This window comes from Orcinus orca, chromosome 5 (assembly GCF_937001465.1).
Source record: "Orcinus orca chromosome 5, mOrcOrc1.1, whole genome shotgun sequence".
NCBI classification, from domain to species: Eukaryota; Metazoa; Chordata; class Mammalia; order Artiodactyla; family Delphinidae; genus Orcinus; species Orcinus orca.
The window spans coordinates 118,775,188-118,795,886 of NC_064563.1; the positions used below are offsets into that span (position 1 = coordinate 118,775,188).

The window sequence follows — 20,699 nt, forward strand, 5'->3', positions numbered from 1 at the left end:
ACATCAAAAAGCAAGGTCTAAACCTAGGTTCCAGTAGTGAGTGTGAACAGATGAGGTCAGAGAGGCAGTGAGGGACCTGAATTTGAAGAGTCCTGTAAACTACTGCGAAGAGTTATCAGTGGAAGCCATTAGAAGCTTCTGAGCAAGGTGCTGCCATTATCTTATTTACATGCTTTTGAAAGGTCCCTGTGGCTACTGGGCGGAGAACTAACTGGTTGGAGGTAACGTGTGGGGATAGGAAGAACAGAAATGGAAGCAGGATGATCATTTATCAGATTATTCCAATAGTCCAGGTTTTGACCAGGATGGTAGTGGTTGAATTAGTAAGAAACATTTGGAATCTATTTGAAAATGCATCAAAACAAGAAGATGAATTAATGGATGCCTAGAGGAATGGGTAAACGGATAGATATGTGGTAATCAAGTATAGTAAAAAACGGTAGAATCTACATGGCAATATGAGTGTTCACTGTAAAATTCAGCTATGTTGCATGTTTGAAAATGCTTATATTAAAATGTTGGGGAAACACTCACAAACACACGCATAAAATTTTAGGTATCAGGGTATATTTCAAAGGATTTACTAACAAGTCAGATATGGGCTGTGAGAACAAGTCAAAAATGATTCCTAGTTTTGGGTCATGATAAAACTGTGAATAGTGATGCCATTCACTGAGCTGGAGATGACTGGAAGGAGAAGCCAATTCTATCCCTGGCTTGAGTTTGGTATATTCATTTTAAAAATTATTTTATTGAGGTATAATTGACATACAACATTATATTAGTTTCAGGTGTAGAACACAATGACTCGCTATTTGTATACATTGGGAAATGATCACCACAACAAATCTAGTTACTATCCAAGTCTGATATATTCTTCTTAGATATCAAGCAAAGATGTCATGTAGTCAGCTGGATATGTTAAGTAATGTATGGGCGCTGGAGATACCATGGTAAATAGAAGAGCCAAGTTGTAATCTCATGGAATTTACATTCTTCCACAAGTGATTAGGGCAATTTGAGAAGTATCAGAATAAAGAAGTATTTAAAACCCATGCGACCAGATGAAAGACATTAAGGATTAGGTGCAAATGGAGGAAAAAACACTAAGGCTTGAGGCCTAGATCACTCCAATGTTGTTTTGTTAGAGACAGGTTTTTTGGGTGAATATGCTACACTTTAGATGCTATATTAGATTTCTGCTATGCCGAAACATTGCCAGAGTTTATGGAAATTTCCCCTTAAAAGACTTTATGTCATCATTCATTCATGCTTCACTCAATAATTTAAAAAAGAAGAAAATCATTAACAACATCAATGTATTGATTTAGGTTGACAGGGCTATACCTGGAAACACTATAAGAAGCATAACAATACTTCTCTTTGAAAATAAATCTCTAATATAGCACTCTATAACTTTCTGCTAGAACTCAGGTCTGTAGACGTCTGTCTGCCTAAACTGGAAAAAGAACTATATAAGTTTGCATCAAGCTCTACAGGATTGTAAAAGAAAAATGATGAGTCAAGACCCCAACTGGGTATATCCAAAGTTAAAATATTATTAACATATCTCCTTTAAATGCAGATTTTCTAAATTGTTATCCAAGAAACCTCTCACCTATTTTCTTCATTCTTCAAATATTTCTTTAATTCCTTCCACTGGGTCCAAAAAAGGAGGGGAAGGAAGAAATGAAGGCGGAAGAGAAAGAGGTGGTACAGGAGGAGTAGGAGGAGAGCTAGGAATAGAAATAAGTAAAAGGAAAATCTGGGCTTCCCTGGTGGCGCAGTGGTTGAGAGTCCGCCTGCCGATGCAGGCGACACGGGTTCGTACCCCGGTCCGGGTAGGATCCCACATGCCGCGGAGCGGCTGGGCCCGTGAGCCATGGCCGCTGGGCCTACGCGTCCAGAGCCTGCGCTCCGCAACGGGAGAGGCCACAACAGTGAGGGGCCTGCGTACCGGGGGAAAAAAAAAAAAAAAAAAGGAAAATCTGTTTTTTCTAACTCTTCAAAAATCAAATTGCACATAGGAAGTAAATAAATAAATAACTCCTATGGACTGCAGGAGCTACTGAAGCAGATATTACTGAACACACACATCCTACATACGTAAGCTCCCTTCATTACTATATATGTATCCAAATGTAGGCAATGTTCTTACATATCCATATTTTTATTAGCAAAGATGCTATTTTATACAGGTTGCTCAAGGATGCAATAACTAGAATTTTTTTTTTTTTTGGTATAATCATGACCTTTTCTTTCTTTAAGATACTCTTTTCTCTATGTATTAAGAAATCTTTTTGGTTTATGGTCCACATGTTGCCTAGAATCAAAGGTTATTCAAACAAAGCCAATTCAAACGTGATATTAGTGTATAGTTGCAAGAAGAAATTTCAGGTCACTTATATGCAATTTAAGTTCTGAAATGGACTACATACGGCTACAATAATGAGTCCATTACTGAAAGAAGCACTTTAGCAATACCTATAAACCTATATGAGATTATATATCTGCACCATGCACACGTATCATCTTTATCTCTCCAAATATCACAAGTGCCATTTTCATTTTAGAACAGTTAAGGATTAAAGACAAGAAATATTTTCATCTTAAAAACATCTTTTCGGGCTTCCCTGGTGGTGCAGTGATTGAGAGTCCACCTGCCAACGCAGGGGACACGGGTTCGTGCCCCGGTCCGAGAAGATCCCACATGCCACGGAGTGGCTGGGCCCGTGAGCCATGGCCGCTGAGCCTGCGCGTCCGGAGCCCATGCTCCGCAACGGGAGAGGCCACAGCAGTGAGAGGCAAAACATCTTTTCACCAGTATTGTAAAATTATTGAACTGACACAATGTATTTAATACAGATATAATCCAACAGTCTTGTGACAGTTCATATTAGTTCCCTGTAAATGATTACAAAACCATATTCTTATTTAAAAATAAAGAAAATCTGGAGAACAAAGGCTAAATTCAATACATATTCTCATACATAATAGTAAGGAAAAATCTGCATTTGGTTAATTAATCTGTATCGAATGAGATAATCTTTATTTACATCCCAAATAGAAAAGTTTGCCTGTAGTTCTCAATTAACTTAATATTTATTCTCTACAGATTCCTACAGACACAAGATACAGAAAAATCATAAATAATAATGACACATAACTTTCATGAGGATGCAAAACTCTAACATTTTTCATATACTATAAAAATGCACATATAAATAACCCACCAAGCAAATTTCAATGCAAATCTATGTATCATTTGTCACTGAATAAAATTAATTTCTGTGTCTAGCACAAGGAGAGTCAGTATATCTTTCAAATGGTACAAGCTTCTCTAAATTTGAAATTCATGGGGAGAATAAGCACACACTTCTAAGAAGGATAATAAGTAACTAGAAATCATAGAACCCTGGAAAAGTAAGAAGGCTTAGAGATCCTACAAACAACCCCCTCATTATATATGTAAACACACAATCCCAGTGTGTTGAAATAGCCTAGAGGGCAGTGTTGTCTACATCCCAAATTTTTAACAATCCCCATGGAGGGGCTGTCATCATTAGGGGGTAAACCAAGGGCAATCCAATGTCAAACATATGACTTGCATACTAATTCAGTAAGTGTCCACAGTTTCCATTGCTTTGGACATAGTAGATGCTAAATACAAAAACTAGGTTCACACACACAAGAATTTAATAATACCTTTTCAACTCCTCAATCTTGGGCATTTTTCACTACATTACTATGAACGTTGCTGCACAGTTATGGCCCAGACACAAATTACCCCCTTATCCTATAATGTTAAAACAGAACAAAGGTCCTAGGTGTATCTGTGGGACAGGAAGGGCAAGGTGAGTGGAGAGCGGGAAAGAAGGGAGGGAGCTAGGATACGAAGGAGAGAGGGAAGGGGAGAAATGATGTCTTGCTACTGCTGTTCCAGCAGCAAGGTGGTTAATTGCATTTGTTTCATATATCTCGAAACACCCTGGTACATTAATTACATTCTGTAACACCAAGCTCTTCTGATTCCCTCTGTCACTTCCACTGAGCAATTTAATTGTATTCCAGCTAGCTACACAACGACTGAAAAAAAAAACAACTTGGTGATAGTTCTGTAATCTAATATATAGTTTATAATGCATTTCTTGCATTGCAGTATATAAATTCATGGTTTGTGAGGACATATCCAAAAAGTTATATTAAAGTCTTATTGTGACAATCAAAACACTTGGGACAAAACCTTTTTGTGATTGTCATCTAAATGTATTACAAAGGTAAATGTATTGAAGAAGAAAATGTCTGGTGAATGATTAGATATGATTAGAGATATTGCCACAGTAGAATTCACAGTGATTTACTCCTATACATCTACTACTTAGAAGGGAAAAAAGAAAAAAGCAGTGTGCCCACATGAACGCTCGCCTACTATCGCTGGGGGGCATGGGTACTTATGTAGTCCAGGATTGAAAACAGCCACTTGACTGAAGGTAAACTCATCCTTATTGCCTCATGTTTATAGAAGGGCTTCCTTTTTGAGTCTGATACATGGGGCTCTGTGCAACAGCCCCTGCCAGGAACAAAGTTAGCTCCTACAGGCGGGCAAAAATAGGCAGTGTCCCAAATAATGACTTCGTCCACAATGCAAATACTGGAGGAAAGTTTATGTAGCAACAAGCTACTATAATGGCTCAAGTATCTGGACCAATACACCTCAGATTATTTATAAGTACAGTAATTAAAAATCTAAAGTACTAAAATCCACACATGCAGGCAAAAATATCATGCTCTAATCTTCTCTTTAGACCAATTATTTCCATTGATGTGAAAATTAAAGTCGCTAGGTTAATACCAAATTGTTCTTTTGACTTTCTTCTTTGGAACAAACAAACAAAAAAGCATGTTAACAATTCCTTCCACTCATCATTCAAAAGAGCTACAAAAAAGGATTTTGCAATCCTCCCACAGGAAACTGACATCCTATGAAAATACCCCAGGAAACCAAATCTGAACAAAAGACAGGAGAATCAGAGGCAGAATGCTGTCTGCTTGACAGACTGACTCAACCTAGAGGGAGACACCTACAGCACCTGTTTCAGATCCCCATTGTGTTTGCCACTAGGGACTGAGCTGAGCGTTCCGTACCCACAGGCAGCCCACAGCTTCTGCTTCCCCCTTCCTGGAGCCTCGCCCTGTCTTACTTTTGACAGTTTTCTCCCTATGATCTAAATCTTCATTCTGATATCACGCTAGGAGAGCACTTACCAGCACGCAGGTGATACACATTGATCCCTGAGATCCCTGACTCAAATTCCTAACCTACTGCACCTTCACTGGGGTATCTATTACTTACTTCACTTGAATTTCTAAGCCAAAGTTCAGATACAAGAACAAACCCCAAATGGAGAACAAGCACAAGAGTATTAGACTCGTTCACGAGATTTACTTTCACATTTCTTTTTCTAACAAAACTGAGAGCCCATCATTTATTACCCAACTCCTCAATTAATTAAGTAAATTACAACAATAGGTGACTCCTAACACGTTCCATCTGCAGCAGTTTAGAAACAAAAGACTTAAAACCTCTGCTTCCCCCAAAGCCCCCATGCCTGGCCAAAAGGGACCAAAGGATATAATGTCATTTTATTTATAGCCCACATCCGACTCAGAAAGAAATGTTGGGGGTTTTTTTTTGGGGGGGGGGAGGGACAGGATAGAAACATTTTAACTTACCATCAACCCGAACATATAAAAATCCACAGAGCAGTAGTTGTGTAAACATCAGCCGACTCATTTTGACATATTAAAAAGGATCCAGATTGTTTAAGAAACCAATCCCAGAGAGCAAAAGTACAAAAATAAGTATCAAAAAAAGAGGTAGGTCCAAAGTTTAGACTTTTCTAGCTGCTAATTAAGTCAAGAAGAGCAAATGGCAAGATCAGAAGGGGTTAGTGGAGAGGTCTTGAATGGGGCACATTTAGATCCATCCAAATTAACAGAGAGCACTCCCAAGGCTGCTGTATTTCCTCACTGTGGCTTCCTAAATTCCCACGAATTCAGCCCAGCCGGAGGGATTATTCAAGTGTGTCTAACCCCCTCTCCTCAGGCTTCATGGCAATCCAAAGCCAAGTTCGTTCTTCAGAAGTCAAGAAGATGACGGGAGAGGAAAAAGACCTAATTCCTAGAAAGTGTTCCACAAACTTGCCAGCGCGCTGCCGAAAAAAAACATTGGCCTGCCCACTGGTTTCCTTTCCCCCGGTCTCCGTCTGGGTAGCAGCTCCACGTCCAGAGTTTTTTCACTAAACTTCCATAATAAGGATGTGTCAAAGCAACACTTTGCAGGCGGGCCGATTTGGCGGCCCTCTCCTTTGCAACCTCGTTGCCTCCCTCCACCTCTCTCGTTCCCGAAAGAGAGGCAAAGGGAAATAGGGACGAGGCGGGTGGAGAATCCGAACTCCTACGTGGTGGGGCTGCAGGGAGGGAGGGAAGGCGGGAGGGATAGAGGGGCAGGGCTGAGGCTGCTGCCACCCCCCCGCGGTGCCGCCTCCGAGCGGCTGTGAACCCCGGCAGCGGCAGGCGGCGGGCGGGTGCGGAGCGGGGCGGGTGAGCCCAGGGGCCCAGGAGCGGGAGAGCAGGGGAGCGCGCGGTCCAGCCGCCCGCCCGGGTCTAGCCGCCAGTCCACCTGGTACGGCCGCCGCCGCCGCTGCCGCTGCTCCCGCGGCCCCGCAGCAGAGCGTCCGCCTCCTCCTGCAGCTGCCGCGGGTGGAAGGACTTAGAGGGAAGGCGAGGAGGCGGGAGGGGAGGGGAGGAATGAAAGCTGCTTGGAGTCTGCCCCGGGGAGGGGGGCGGGGGGTGATGAGGGGGTGCACGGAGCCTCCACTTCCACGCTCCGCCACCCGCCCGCACAGGGGGAGCCAGCCCGCTGGGCAGTGGGGGAAGGGGGGGCTGGAAAGCCTAGAGTCCTAGTGGGACAGAAATTAACAAATTCGGAGCCGAGGCTACCGGTCAACTCCTTCCCCTTCTCTGCGCCTCGTCGTCCCCCCCTGCTTCCCGCCTCGGGAGGGGATAGGTGGGCTCTAGCCTCCTGCCCTTCGCCGCGTCCCGTTTAATGGGCAGGTAATTTTCTCGGTGAGCGATTTCATGGAAGCCCTTCCTAATTATTCATCCCTCCGTCTGCCGGAGATGCACGGAGATGCACACGCTTTCTGGAAAAAGATCATCCGTCCAGGACCCCGGGTGCAGCCTCATTACCCGTTAAAATCACACAAACATTCACTCTTCACCTTTTAGCAAAATGAGAAGCTGAGCGGGAGGGAGAAAAGGAAAGGAAACAATATAACCACCTCTTGGAGCGGAAAGGTTGTGTCGGGGTGCTTTCTCCGTCGTTAAAAAGGCACAAAAAAGGGGGGAGGGAGATGTACAGAAATCCGTAGTCTCCACTGGCTTGTTTTAGCCAAGATCTATGGCCCCCTGAGGAATCCCGGGTGGGGGGGGGGAGGGGAAGGGGTGGCATCCCCTCTTCTGTTACTCAGTTGCCTTATGACCCCCTCAAAGATGAATTTGACGCGGGGCTGAGGGATGCCAGGGAGTTCAGAAAACGCTTAGGATGGAGAAAGGAGATCAGGGAGCTTGGGTGCGGGGGACCGGTACCCGAAGTTATTACCCTCCAGAGACTATCACCTCTGAAAGGAAGTTCGGAAAACCTGAAAACCCAACTGAGCTAACGAAGCTCAAAAACAGCTGAATTGCAGCCCAAAGATGACAAAATCCTGAAAATTAAGGCAGAACCCACCAAGTGAATGCCATTCAGGACCGGGAAGATTAAGGCAGCCCACATTAGATCAAAGGGATGCTAGTGTCTGGGGTGCCACTGGTGTGGCCGGTGGAGCCCGGCCCACGTGTGATCACAGGCTCGCTGGTAGTTGTTTGATGCTAGTTCAGATGATTACAAGGCGGGTTATAAGAACTCGCGCAGGTTCCCGAGCCGAGCTAAAAGCTGGATGGTGAGTCTTTAGTTCCCCCTACTGGAAAATATTAGAAAAGATTCTTTCTGTTCGTGGCCTTGTGAAGCAGTTTGAAGAAGAGCCTTTGTCTGGTGGTACATTTTGGTGTTGCCACTCAATTTAGCGCTCCCTTGCCTCTTATGGATGTGATATTGTGTGTTTCAAAAAAAAAAGCGGTCAGTGACACACAAGTAATTAGGAGAGTTTTTATGGCACCTCTGCATGCTTGAAAATTATGGTAATGAAATAGTCTTGCAGAAGAATAAAACAAGCCACTCTTCTTGTGAAGCATTAAGAGTAATTTCAGCACAATTTTTATATACATTATTTAGTTGTTTTAAAAAAGTGCATTAGTGTGCTGAAGTTAAATCACTTGAATTCTCACAGTAATGATTTCTAAATGTATTATTCTTTTACCACTCTAAGAAAAGAAGTGGGGAGGGGAGGGCAAGACAAGTTCACATGCTTTTTTTTTTTTAACCCAAAGGGCCAAGTCTAACTTAGATGATATGGTGGTCATGGAAAATGACAAAATTCATTGGATTAATATCTCTCTTATCTATCTTTAATGTTGCCAAATAATTTATAATTCTTTAAATTTTTCATTTTAAACATTCTGATTAGATTTAAAATCAGGGATTACAAAGCCTACTTTATTCCTCTAATGCACCACCACCACCACCACCACCCAATTTCTATTTCAAATTTCCCTACATGGGTACAACAGAAAATATTCTGAAAGTAAAGTCTCCCTAATAATAATGCAGAAATTAACAAATCATATAGACTTAAAGCTCTTTAATTTTAAGATAGATCTCAGAAAGGAAGATATTGGGACATTTCATCTTGAAGAGTTTTGTCATGGCTATTCATCTGGAGGGAAGAAGGTAGATTTGACTTCATATATGTTACACTCAACCATCTACAAATGCCTTTCCTTAGGTGATCTATAAAGTCACTCAGAGGCAGAAAGGGTGTGCATGGGAAGTTGGAGGACGGTAGTTTGAAGGAGAATGACCTAGCAATTGCTGTTGTTCCCTAGGGCAGAAAAATGTTACCTCACATCTCACAGAAAGTTGTCCTTGTATAGAGTATGACAAATGACCTCACACAGAGAAAAGATTTATTTAAGAGACATTCCTTTGGTTATATTTATTTGGCATTTTGGACCAAGCATCATCATTTTGCATTCATACTTTACTTACTAAAGGTGACAAAACACACCATTGATTTCAGTCTGGTGCCATCTTTTCGCAATACATTACCTACATTATTTAATAATGTCTGTAACAAAGGAATTTAGGGGTCTATGTTTTGTGATTTTTCTTGAAGGTAAGTTCATAAATGATGTTTAAAAAGAATACTCTGTCAGTCTCATTTGACATAAAATGTGACCAAGGAAAACTGATAACTTTACATATAAGACTCTCATACCAAGTGATGGTTCAAGATTATGACCAAAACTCTCAACACCAACAGTTACTGTAAGAGTCTACAGACAGAAATGTAATATGGACAACAATAAGTCCAAGGGGAACAAAGACACTACCTTCTGGGAGGTTTGATAAGATCTGTATTAGAGAAAAGTTTACATTTCTATTAAATTTAACACACTTTTAGTGAGCAGTGTCTATAGAAGAAATGGATTCCTCACTTGGTTTTTCTAAAAGGAAAACCTTTAAAACCTGAACATTCTAGTAGAAGTTGGAAATTCAATTTTAGTAGCACTTTAGCTAAAAAAATTTTTTTTAGGTTTTCATTAAGACAAAGCCAGAAATAGCTTAGAACAATGAAGCACCCGCATCGCCAGATTAGGTTTAAGATACATAAAATTAAATGGGCACTTAGCTATAATATCTTCCCAAATATCAACTGTTTTTTTTTTTCTTCTCTAAACAAGCTGCTAAGTAGAAAATGTACATGGAAATCTATGTAAAACCTGGAATGGTATTATTATGTGCTCAAAATGTGCCTACCAGATAAATATATATTTTAAGATATCTAAAGACATCTATGTGTAGGAGAATATAATTAACCCTAATTGGGGTAAGGTGATCAAATGATCTTCTTTGTGATTGCACTTCTGAGTTGGCATTCCTGGAGAAACATAAAATACTCATCTGAAGCCAATCTGCACAATATAAGATATAAAATATTAAATATTTCTTTTCCATACCAGATTCCCAAAGGATGTGGTATAATTTGAAAAAGCCCAATCTATTTATTTTTTACTCTTTCCATCATGCCCTCATTATAGTTGCAAGGTGGTATACACAGGCAAATTAACTGATCCCTGATAATAATTTTAATATCTACTATGAAGTGGTGAGCACTTGCTATACGTCAGGAATTGTTCTAGTTTTTAAAAATTCATTAAATCATTTAAATCCTATGAGAGCCTTATGTGGTTGATATTATTCCCATTGTACAGATGAGAAAACTGAAGTTTAGATATCTAACCCAAATTAATAAAAAGTGCAATCTTCCTTTGAATCCAGATCTCTCTACAAAATCTATGCTCCTAAGGGTTTTAAAATATCTTCCACATTGCAGAAACACTGTAACACTTTAATAAATTGCTTTGATTGATTAATTTAAGATCTGGTACATCAAAACATATAGAAATACATAATCGGTTTTTGTTACCAAAATTGAAGAATCTTTTTACAGCCAGAAGACCATTTGTTATCAGTTCAGTTTGAATTTTTCTATATAAGATTGTCTTACCATACTATGCAGAAACAACACATTTACATGAAACGTATGGGTTACTATCTACAAAAGAACACAGGACAATTAAAATAAGCGAAGCATTAAAAATCCAGATCAGAGAAGAATGACTCATGTGCTCTTAGGTTATTCTTCTTTTTATTACACTCCAACTTGTTGCAAAACGATTTGAGGAAGCCAAGATAAATTGCATTTTGTTCTTCTGAAATATGTTCTAAGTATCTGATTTCAGTCAATTCATTTTCGATATTCACTAATACTCTGTATGTAATCAGTCTGCCTATCTATGTATCTATCTATGATTAGTACTTTTGGTACATTACATGGAGTTATTAAAATATTCCATTCTTAGAGATCTGAGATTTAAGTTGACTGAAATGTAGCAATATATCACAAAAACAAAGTATTTTCTACCAAATACCGTCATTTGTGGTCAAGAAGAATTTTTCTTTTTTTTAGAATTAAAATCAATTTGGAAAATTATTTTCTATCTTGATTGAAAACTTCAGTGATACTTCCAAACTTAACATAGCTTTTGATTAAATAAAATATTACATTAAGTATTAATAATAAATAATATCGAGGCATAATTTCTCTAAGTGTGTATACCTTAAAATTTAGAATTTTTTAAAACACATAAAGCTATTTCAGAGTTCATCAATGAGATTTTATCTCCTTAAGGTCAGTACTCCTCATTCTGAGGTTGTCCGTTACCCCCTTCCCTCCGTTTAAGTGATCTATGAAACCGCAACCTCGGCCCATAAATTAAAAAGTAGCTCTTTGGTGGGGAAGATAACCTTTCATCTAGATTAGGAAAGCATTCTTAGAAATAAGCAGAATTGTCAGTCTTGCCAAGATAGAAATTATTTACAGGTGCACCTCCATCTATGAGGCCTCTGACCATATCAGGCTAGGCTTCCTATCCCTGCATAGTCTTTTACTGCTGGTTATTTTATCATCTCTATTTAAAGCTCTCGAGTTCTAATTTTAGTCTACAGCCTAATTCCAATGATGTTAAATAATACACTTTTTGCTATTTTTATATCACAACATAATGAACCCAAGAAAATCCCTTTGATTTTTTGCCAAACTATTCCAAGTCCATCTGCTCCAACCTGGGCTTTGTATAATTGAATTTTAGCAACACAACTGTAATCCTAATAAGAAGGTTTCTCTAAAAATCCAAAACAGAATTTTTGTTGTTCTTAAGAAGAAGGAATTGTCAAAGATTTAGGAAAAGATTCATCATACCTATAGGCCAAAATTTTTAGTTATCTGCTCACTGAGTTGTCTTTTAGACTATTTAACAATGGATTCTTCAAATTCAAAAGAAGTTGCTTCCTCTCTCTTAACAATAATATCATGGAATTAATCCAAGGGCACATGTAATCCAATTGAACTGCCTATGGTTCTGTCATACAGAAGAACTAATCTGCTCGGGAGCAAATTCTGATTTTCTTCCAATATCCAAATTATCTTATTTCTGCCTGATAAAATAACTTCTGGCTGCCTGCAGAGTTCTTGAAGTCCTTCTACAACGAGTACTACGTTTTCAGTTGTTAGATACCAGCAGGGAGGCTAGGTAATATAATTTTGCTTTAAAAAGTGAGAGATGTAAATACACATTCTCTTACTAAAGTGATAAAGTGAAATATCTGGGGACTTCCCTGGGGTCCAATGGTTAAGACTTCACCTTCCAGTGCAGGCAGTGTGCGTTCAATCCCTGGTGGGGCAGCTAAGATCCCACATGCCTCGTGGCCAAAAAACCCAAAACATAAAAAAGAGAAGCAATATTGTAACAAACTCAATAAAGACTTAAAATGGTCCACATCAAAAATGAATCTTTTTTTAAAAAGTGAAATATCTGGAAAAGTTGTCATGGTACAAGTTTAGAAACAAAACTACAAATGAAGGAATAATAGGACATATAAAGTACTTCAGATCAAAATATTTCAATTTGGATAAAAAGTCTCTCTTAAGCAGTTTCTAGTGATTCATCATTTACTAAAAAGCAGTATAGGTATAAGTGACTTTTGTTTTCTGAGTAATTTTGGCTTTTCCATTATATACTAATACTAATGTAAGAAGATCAAAAAATCAAATCATTAAAATTGAAAAATGCTAGTGTAGTTTTTGACAATTTCATACAAACGGTATGGTCCTCCTATCAAATTGGCTTGTTTTAATTTTTAATATACTTTATTTTCAATGACTAGCCCTTTATATTTAGTAGGAGTATACAATTTAAATGTTTATCTAATGTAAGCTATATTGAGCATCTAAAAATTAACTTATAATTTTTAGCAATGAGAGAAATGTTTCACCAACTTTCTATTCTTTAATTTTTCATTTTTCAAAGACTACTAATCTATGATCCTTTCCTTCGGCAATCTAGCAATCATGAGTGTTTGAAGCACTGATTGCTATAGACAGAGTCAATGAAAATTATATAGCATGATGAGCACTGTGGGATTTTTCTTTCTTTAGCTTGTCTCTACATCTGGCTTAAGTTCAGGTTATTACTTACCTATTATTTTGTTCCTCCCTTCTCTACTGCCCACCAAGCACACACATTAAAAAGACATTATGTCACAAAGGTGGAGCAAAACTTTATAGGTGTATTGGTAGTCTATTTTCCGGCCTTTGTTTCTGAATCGTGCTTAAATTATCAAAAAAGAGATGAAAACATTTTATTTTAAGACTTCCAGGGATTTCACAATATTCTTAAGTAAACCATTCACTTATCATTGGGAAAATTTTATTCTTCTCCAATCTAACTGTGAAGTAGCATTTCTACTTCATTATCCCTGGGAGGAGACGGAATGATGAATGAATGCCTAATTGGGGAAATTATAGAGCATGCTGGCTAAGAGCTGGAGCTCTGGAACAAGCAGATCTAACTTTGGTTATACCACTTACAGTGTGATCTTACAATTGTCTCAACCATAAAAAAAAAAGATTAAAATAGTGCCTACTCAGATGGGTGTATGAATGATGGTTTTAAAGGACTTGCACAGTGAACATCTTAACTGATTTCCAACACTTAGGGTGTTGGAGTGTATTAATGAATCTCCTTCATGATGGCAGAGACAATGCTGTATGGCAACTTCGAATTATTTTCTTTCCTTCTTCTACTGAGAGCTTGGTTAAATATCCCAGCTCCCTTGCAGGTAGATATCATGTGACTGAGATGTGGCCAATGCAGGCACTTCTGGGACTGGCCTCTAAGATACCTCCCATAGCACCCCAGACACTTTATTCTATCATTCATTGGATGGCCAAACCCTGTAGAAAACACCAAACCACCAGATGGAATAAATGAGTCCCAGAATAAGTATGTAGAGCGAATGATCACACTCTCTCCTGAATGTTTTTCATTGAGTTGGACACAAAAATAACTTATAATTATTATTATACTTAATAAATTATTGAAGTTTTTGTATTCTTTGTTTTAGCACTTAGCCTATTCTGACAAATATAATAAGCTACTTTGAATATCGCCTAAAGTTTAAATGGAAATGTGGTATTTATTTCTTCACAGGACATTGAACCATGATTAATATTAGAAAAATACCTAACTTTTAAAAACTATGTGGCAAGCACTTCAATAAGACTTTTATATTGATTGTCTTATTTAATATCACAAAGCATATGAGGGTAATGTTATTTTTAGCCCCACAGTTCAGAGTAGTTAATGAAAGCTCAAATTGAAAAACTTTGAAAGTGTCAAAATTTGAAACTAACTCATATTCAGTGTCAACAAACCTATGGTATCACGCAGGATAGACTAGGTTTTTCTATGGCAGAGTTTCTCAACCTTTTTCTCACGGTTACTCTAAGATGCATTTTTAGGTATTTTTGTCCTAATCCCCATGGAATTTAATACCACAGATACAGTACATATGTTTATGCGCTGCATGTATGTATGTACTTTATACATAAAAAGAGTAAGATTTTGTTTGCCCTCCAAAACCAATTTTACATCACTGCCATTGAGGATGCATATTCTACAAATACAAACAATTCCAAAGTCTTAAGCAATAAGGTTTATTTCTTGCTATATTGTGAGTCTACTGGAGACTGTTCTACATCATCCTCGTTCCAGGATCTAGGTTGCTGGAGCGCTCACTTTCTGAACAAATGGAAAAGCAGAATATGGCTGTTAAATTCCTTGGTTGGGGACGAATTACACTATTTCTATTTTGTTGCCCAAACAAGAAAAAATATCCACCCCACTCCCCCTTTATGGATGCGAAGAAGCTGGAAATATTCGTTGATCAGCTCTATTTACCATCCCACATATCCACCCCCTGCAGACTTCCTTGCTTTTGGAAGGAATTATTTAAATTCATTATGGCAGTATAGGTTATTGCAGGCTAAAGAGAAACTCTAATTTATTATTATATGTTTTGGTACTGGGTTGAGTAGTGTCCGCCCAAAACCTCAGAATGTGTCCTTGTTTGGAAATAGGGTCTTTGCAAATTTAATCAAGTTAAAATGAATTTATGCTAGATTAGGATGGGCCCTAATCCAATGACTAGGGCCCTTAAGACAAGAGGAAAATTTTGACACAGACACAGAAGTCAAAGGGAGAAGATAGCTATGTGAAGGCAATGGCAGAGATCGGCGTTATGCTGCTCTACACCAGGGAATGCTTGGAGCCACCAGACTCTGAAAGAAGTCAGAAGGGATTCTTCCCTAGAGCCTTCAGAACATGGTCCTGAGTTTCTAGCCTCTGGAACTGTGAGAGAATAAATTTCTGTTGTTTAAGCCGACAAGTCTGTGGTACCTGTTATTGTAGCCCTAAGAAATTAATATAACCATTACAAGTTTTAATAAATTCAAACTGGGAAAATAACTTTTTGTTTATTAAAAGCCAAGTAGATGAATGATAGATTAGTAGAAATCTTGGGAAACATTGGTAATATGCATTCTAAGCCTATTTAAATCAAAAGTTTATCATAGGGCTTCCCTGGTGGCGCAATGGTTGAGAGTCCGCCTGCCGATCCAGGAGACACAGGTTCGTGCCCCGGTCCAGGAAGATCCCACGTACCGCGGAGAGGCTGGGCCTGTGAGCCATGGCCACTGAGCCTGTGCGTCCGGAGCCTGTGCTCCGCAACGGGAGAGGTCACAACAGTGAGAGGCCCGCGTACAGCAAAAAAAAAAAAAAGTTTATCATATATATAGTCAAACAGACACATGTATGTCTAACACAAAGAAGACTAAACAGAGAGAAAAATTAAAATTTAAAACCTTTACTTTAAATGATCCATTTTAGAATTTCAGAATTGAATGATAGCCTTAAGATCATCTATTATAATCTCATTATATATCTCAAGGATGGGAGGCCAATTTAAATTAATAATAGATACCTTACCTTATTCATAAATTAGTTTTTAAAAAATTATATTAATTTAACTTAGAACTTTTGAGTTTAGATATTGTCTTTTGTTAATTGTTATTACAACTGCCAGTGATTTCCTGATTAAAATTTAATTTATACATATTAGTCCATTTAAAAATCTTTGTATATTTAAAATATATCAAAATTTAAAAATAACTCTATACCACAAAAATGTTAGAAGAAATACTAAATAACTATAGTCTCTATACAAAAATACTAAATAAAAATATTCGATCCTGGTCTTATTAATGCTTATTACAGAATGCCTATTGCAAAATGTAGTAAAGATTATCCCAGAACCAGATTTACACAACTGCCTATGGCAATAAATAGAAGACTTAAGTCATTTCCTCTGTTGATTATTTAATATCGTCTTAGAGGGAAGGCTTAATTCTCATCTTTGTACAGCTTTTCTGTTTTAAAATAAAGAAAAGAATTAGCCAAATCTCAATTTCTATGTCACTAGTCCACTTCCCGCACCAGTTTTCTTCTATATTCAATTTTTTTTAATTCAAAAAAGAAAATACTCTCTAAACTTAGAAGCTCCCCAAATTATGAAACATGATTTTTGGCAACTTTTTCATATGTACATTAGCCCCAACAGAAGCCAGCCAGTCACCAAAATTACTAACAAGCAGTAACACGCACACACTCACATGCTGGGCCTCTTACATCAAGTTGAAGGAATACAGTCTCATCGGTCTATTAACTTTCAATCTAAAGCAACATCCATAACAAAGATTGAAACATATCACAAGCTATATTCATACAGAGAAACATATATGAAATGAAGACCAACTTCTGAACTAAATTCATAAATAGACATGCTATAAATCAATGAAACTTTGCACTACACTCAGTGCTATGTGTTGCACTGAAACCTCAGGGTGAAAGAGAGGTGCTAGGAAGGAGAGAGAAATTATCGGATGTCTTATAGACACCAAAGTAATGAAACAGAGAAGTCAGATGTTAGAAGATTTTGAAAAGGAAGAAAATATTCCACATATATTGAATCCCATTTATGGTAGCACGGAGCCAGAGGTGGAGGTAAGTGAGAAGCCTCAGGTGCATAGAATCAAGATAAAAGTAGACAAGAGATGTCAGATGGTCTTGTAAAGTTCTCGGCGGACTTAGATGAGAGACAAAGAAAAGACTGTTCACTATGAACAACAAAAAATTGAGGCTCTGAGAAATTAAGTAACTTTGACAAAAGAGTACAAAAATAAATGAGCGCTGAGACCTGACTGACATCAGAATCTATTTCATTTCCACTAAACCGTGTTAACTAATTTAATGTTAATCATTGCTTTCTGGCTATAGAGAGGGTGTGCTGAACATTTTTAACTTGAGAGAAGCGTTGGCAATTAGTGAACTAGGGGATTTCAGGAGCAGTTCCTTGTTTGTTTGCCTCAATCAGTTATGAAAAGGAGTAATGAAATGAAATAGAAGAAAAGGAAAACAACGGTGAGAGGACAGAAAAACAGGAGGGTAAGGAAGGAGAGAGGAGTGTTTGATAAGCTTGGTTTCACTAAAAAAAAAAATCCCTAGAGAAAGCCATGTGATTTGATCTTCTTTGAGCTTCTAATTTTGCTTTGCAGCTCTTATTAAGTATTCTTTCTGATTTCTTTCTACCCACTTGACTTTTGTCTTGTAAGAAAACTGAGATGTAGCCTCATTTGTGCACACCACAGAACTTTTGAGCCAGCTTAGCCGTCATGTTTCCCCCTCCACTTAATTAAATATGCAAAATGGGTTAGAGAGTAGTGCTTGACTAATACCCTTACTAGAGTTCTGAGTTTGACCCTGTCTGGTCCTTAAGCTAGCTCTCAGTGCTTAGAGGACTATGCTAACTGCTGTAGTTTAATAAAGTACCATGCTGTCAAAGATGGTTGTTAACAGTTCCTTTTATATGACCTTGGAAGAGTTAAAGCAACTTAGGCAGTGCATGTAGCAATTTCCTATTCACAATTTGGTTTTGCATTTATTGTCCAATTGACTTTTGCTGCTATATATGCTCTCTGGGGTGCCCAAACTAGAAATGTCTGTGTATGCTTTGCATGAGCTTTGGAAGCAGGGGTTGAGCGATTTAGTATCAGCTCCTCTAACGTACACAATGCCAGTCTCCTGGAGATGTCAGTTTCTGAGTGTTTGGTCCATGAGCCTGACAAGAGGCCTAACTGCATTAGGGGCTTCAGTGGGATTCTTCGACCTGTTTCCCTCAGACTGAGATTTTTTTTGTAATATGATGTTGTCATCACTATTGTCATCAGAAAGACATATAGAGGGATTTGTTAACATTATTGTTTTTCAGACTTCTATATTAATTTTCCTTGAAATAGTATTGCTTCAACTGAGAAATACAATTATATATTGCCCTGTCTCCAGAAACACTTATAAATTAGAATTGATGTTTGAGCTACATGACTTTTTATGGCTGATGTAATTTGCTTTTTTATCTGAATGCTTGATAAGTAGCAGTTTGACTCTATTCTTCTAGTTACAAATCCATTAACCTCACCCTTAAAAAGCTGTTGCTTTATAATACTAGCTTTTACATCAAAGACAAACCCCAAAATATATCATGTTAGTCAACATGCTCGCACATATTTCTGGATAGGTCACCTAGATATGATGAGGTGCACTAATTAAAATAAAAAAGATTGGGGGAAAAAGGATTCATTCAAATCACTCAACAAATTTTTATTGAGTGCTGTTACATGCCATCCTATAACAGAAATGTCTGTCTCAGACTAGTCTCCTTAAGAGCAGACGTTCTATTACTTATTTTGCTCATGTAGAAAGCATGGATTTCAGCTCTTGTAGCAATAATCGGGCCTGAGCCCTTTGCAAAAGATAAAGAATCACTGCCTCAAGTTTCAGATTCTGTGACACAAAGTTACTTTGAAAGCTATGATATGAACTGGTGTTTATTTTGATAGTCTTCCATTGGCACATCTGGTCTAATCCATCATGCTTGTATTTATGGGAAGCTGTTAGAATGTTAGCAGTTGTTCTTCAGGGCCAAGTGTAGACTGAAAAGTTATGGACATTCCTGGTAGCTGGCTCATCTCTGTGACATTACATATGTATAAAGTACCTGCTTTATTCTAATATCACAACCCTCTATTAAAATAAAAAAGGATACTAGCATCCCTGATATAGCACAGCTTATAATGATACAGATATGGCTATCATAAAGGTCAAAGTTTAACCCTGGATGTTAAGTGGTCTGGAGGGATTCCATGAAGTTTTATTATTAGAAACCTACAGGACTGAAGGAGACTACAGTAGGCTCTCAACATTAAAACAAAAGACAGGGACTTCCCTGGTGGTCCAGTGGTTAAGACTTTGCCTTCCTATGCCAGGGGGGTTCCATCCCCGGTCGGGGAGCTAAGATCCCACATGCCTCACTGACAAAAAACCAAAACATAAAAAAGAGTATCAATATTGTAACAAATTCAATACAGACCTTAAAAACGGTCCACATAAAAAATAATCTAAAAAAAACCTCAGAGATTTAAAACCAAGCATATGAGCATACAGACTTTTTACAAGTCACTTGGATATCTTCTTATGATGACCATTTAGTTTTGACTGTTGAGCTGATGGTGGTTGCAGCGATCCTGGCGAAGCCATTTTTAAAATAAATAAATGGAAACGTCGAGGTGCTCATAGTAGAACTGTGTCTGCCAGTAGATAGTGTCGAGGCTCTTTCTTTGTTAGATACCTCTTAGACAATAAAACTGCGTAAAACATCAAGCTACGAGCAGCAACAAGTAAAATGCCTCTCAAGCAGTAAGGCAGAGATTTATGTGGGCACCTTCAGCAACTGCTGCAAGGATTTCCACATGTTAATCTCCAAACACCAAGACTGTAGTACTTTCCATTAGCACCCTACCAGCCCATTCTAGGCTCCCCTCAACACAAAAGATACCACCCAGAAGATGTTTTCCAAGGAGAGCTGTAAAGATTTTTGCATTTCAAAAGAAATGCACTCAAATCATGAATCTTTTGTCTAACCTTATGTCATCCCCTTTTATGTTCAGTTGGGAGCAATTTGTCTATTCTTTCAGAAACTTTTGTTAGTTATCATGTTAACTAAATTTCCAAGTCACTGCAGGACATTACTTTGATTTTGCCCTCAGCAATGAATTTATACTTGAATTTGTTATACCGAGCAAACTGGAAAGCTTCCACAAATGTAATTATTGAAGTCACTTGTACATGTTTGATTATATTTTGTTTTCAAGGCACAACGTCGTAACAGAATCCTAAAGAAAAGGAAAACAATTTTGGAGGAGGCTTATGAGCTGACGGCAGGTTTAAACAGTCATTTGTAAAGTCCAAAATAATAACTAAGACTTGGAATGAAAATGACATTTAATTGACCTAAAATACCTCATAGCAAAAGTTGAAAGAAATATTTTTTTATTACAGTTAAGTATTTTGTGTTAGGGGTTTATTACCACTTCCTTTCCACATGACCATCATCCACTCTAAAGGGAGGAGCTAGCCACCCAGTCCCCTGCTTTTTAAAGGAGGCACACTAAATTAATTTACTG

General features: G+C 38.1%; 1 protein-coding gene across 9 annotated transcripts in view; it reads right to left on the reverse strand.

Annotated features, from left to right (window-relative positions):
- Nucleotides 1–20,699, reverse strand: part of ROBO2 (roundabout guidance receptor 2) — a 1,654,833-nt gene that overhangs the window by 573,052 nt on the left and 1,061,082 nt on the right. For 2 of the 9 annotated variants that reach the window (XM_049710549.1, XM_049710545.1), the window contains exon 1: nucleotides 5,734–6,462. The exons of the other annotated variants lie outside the window; for them this stretch is intronic. In XM_049710549.1, coding sequence (XP_049566506.1) covers nucleotides 5,734–5,794 — 61 coding nt within the window. In that variant the 5' untranslated portion in view covers nucleotides 5,795–6,462. Of the gene's footprint in view, nucleotides 1–5,733; nucleotides 6,463–20,699 lie in introns of those variants that run through there. 9 annotated transcript variants of the gene reach the window in all.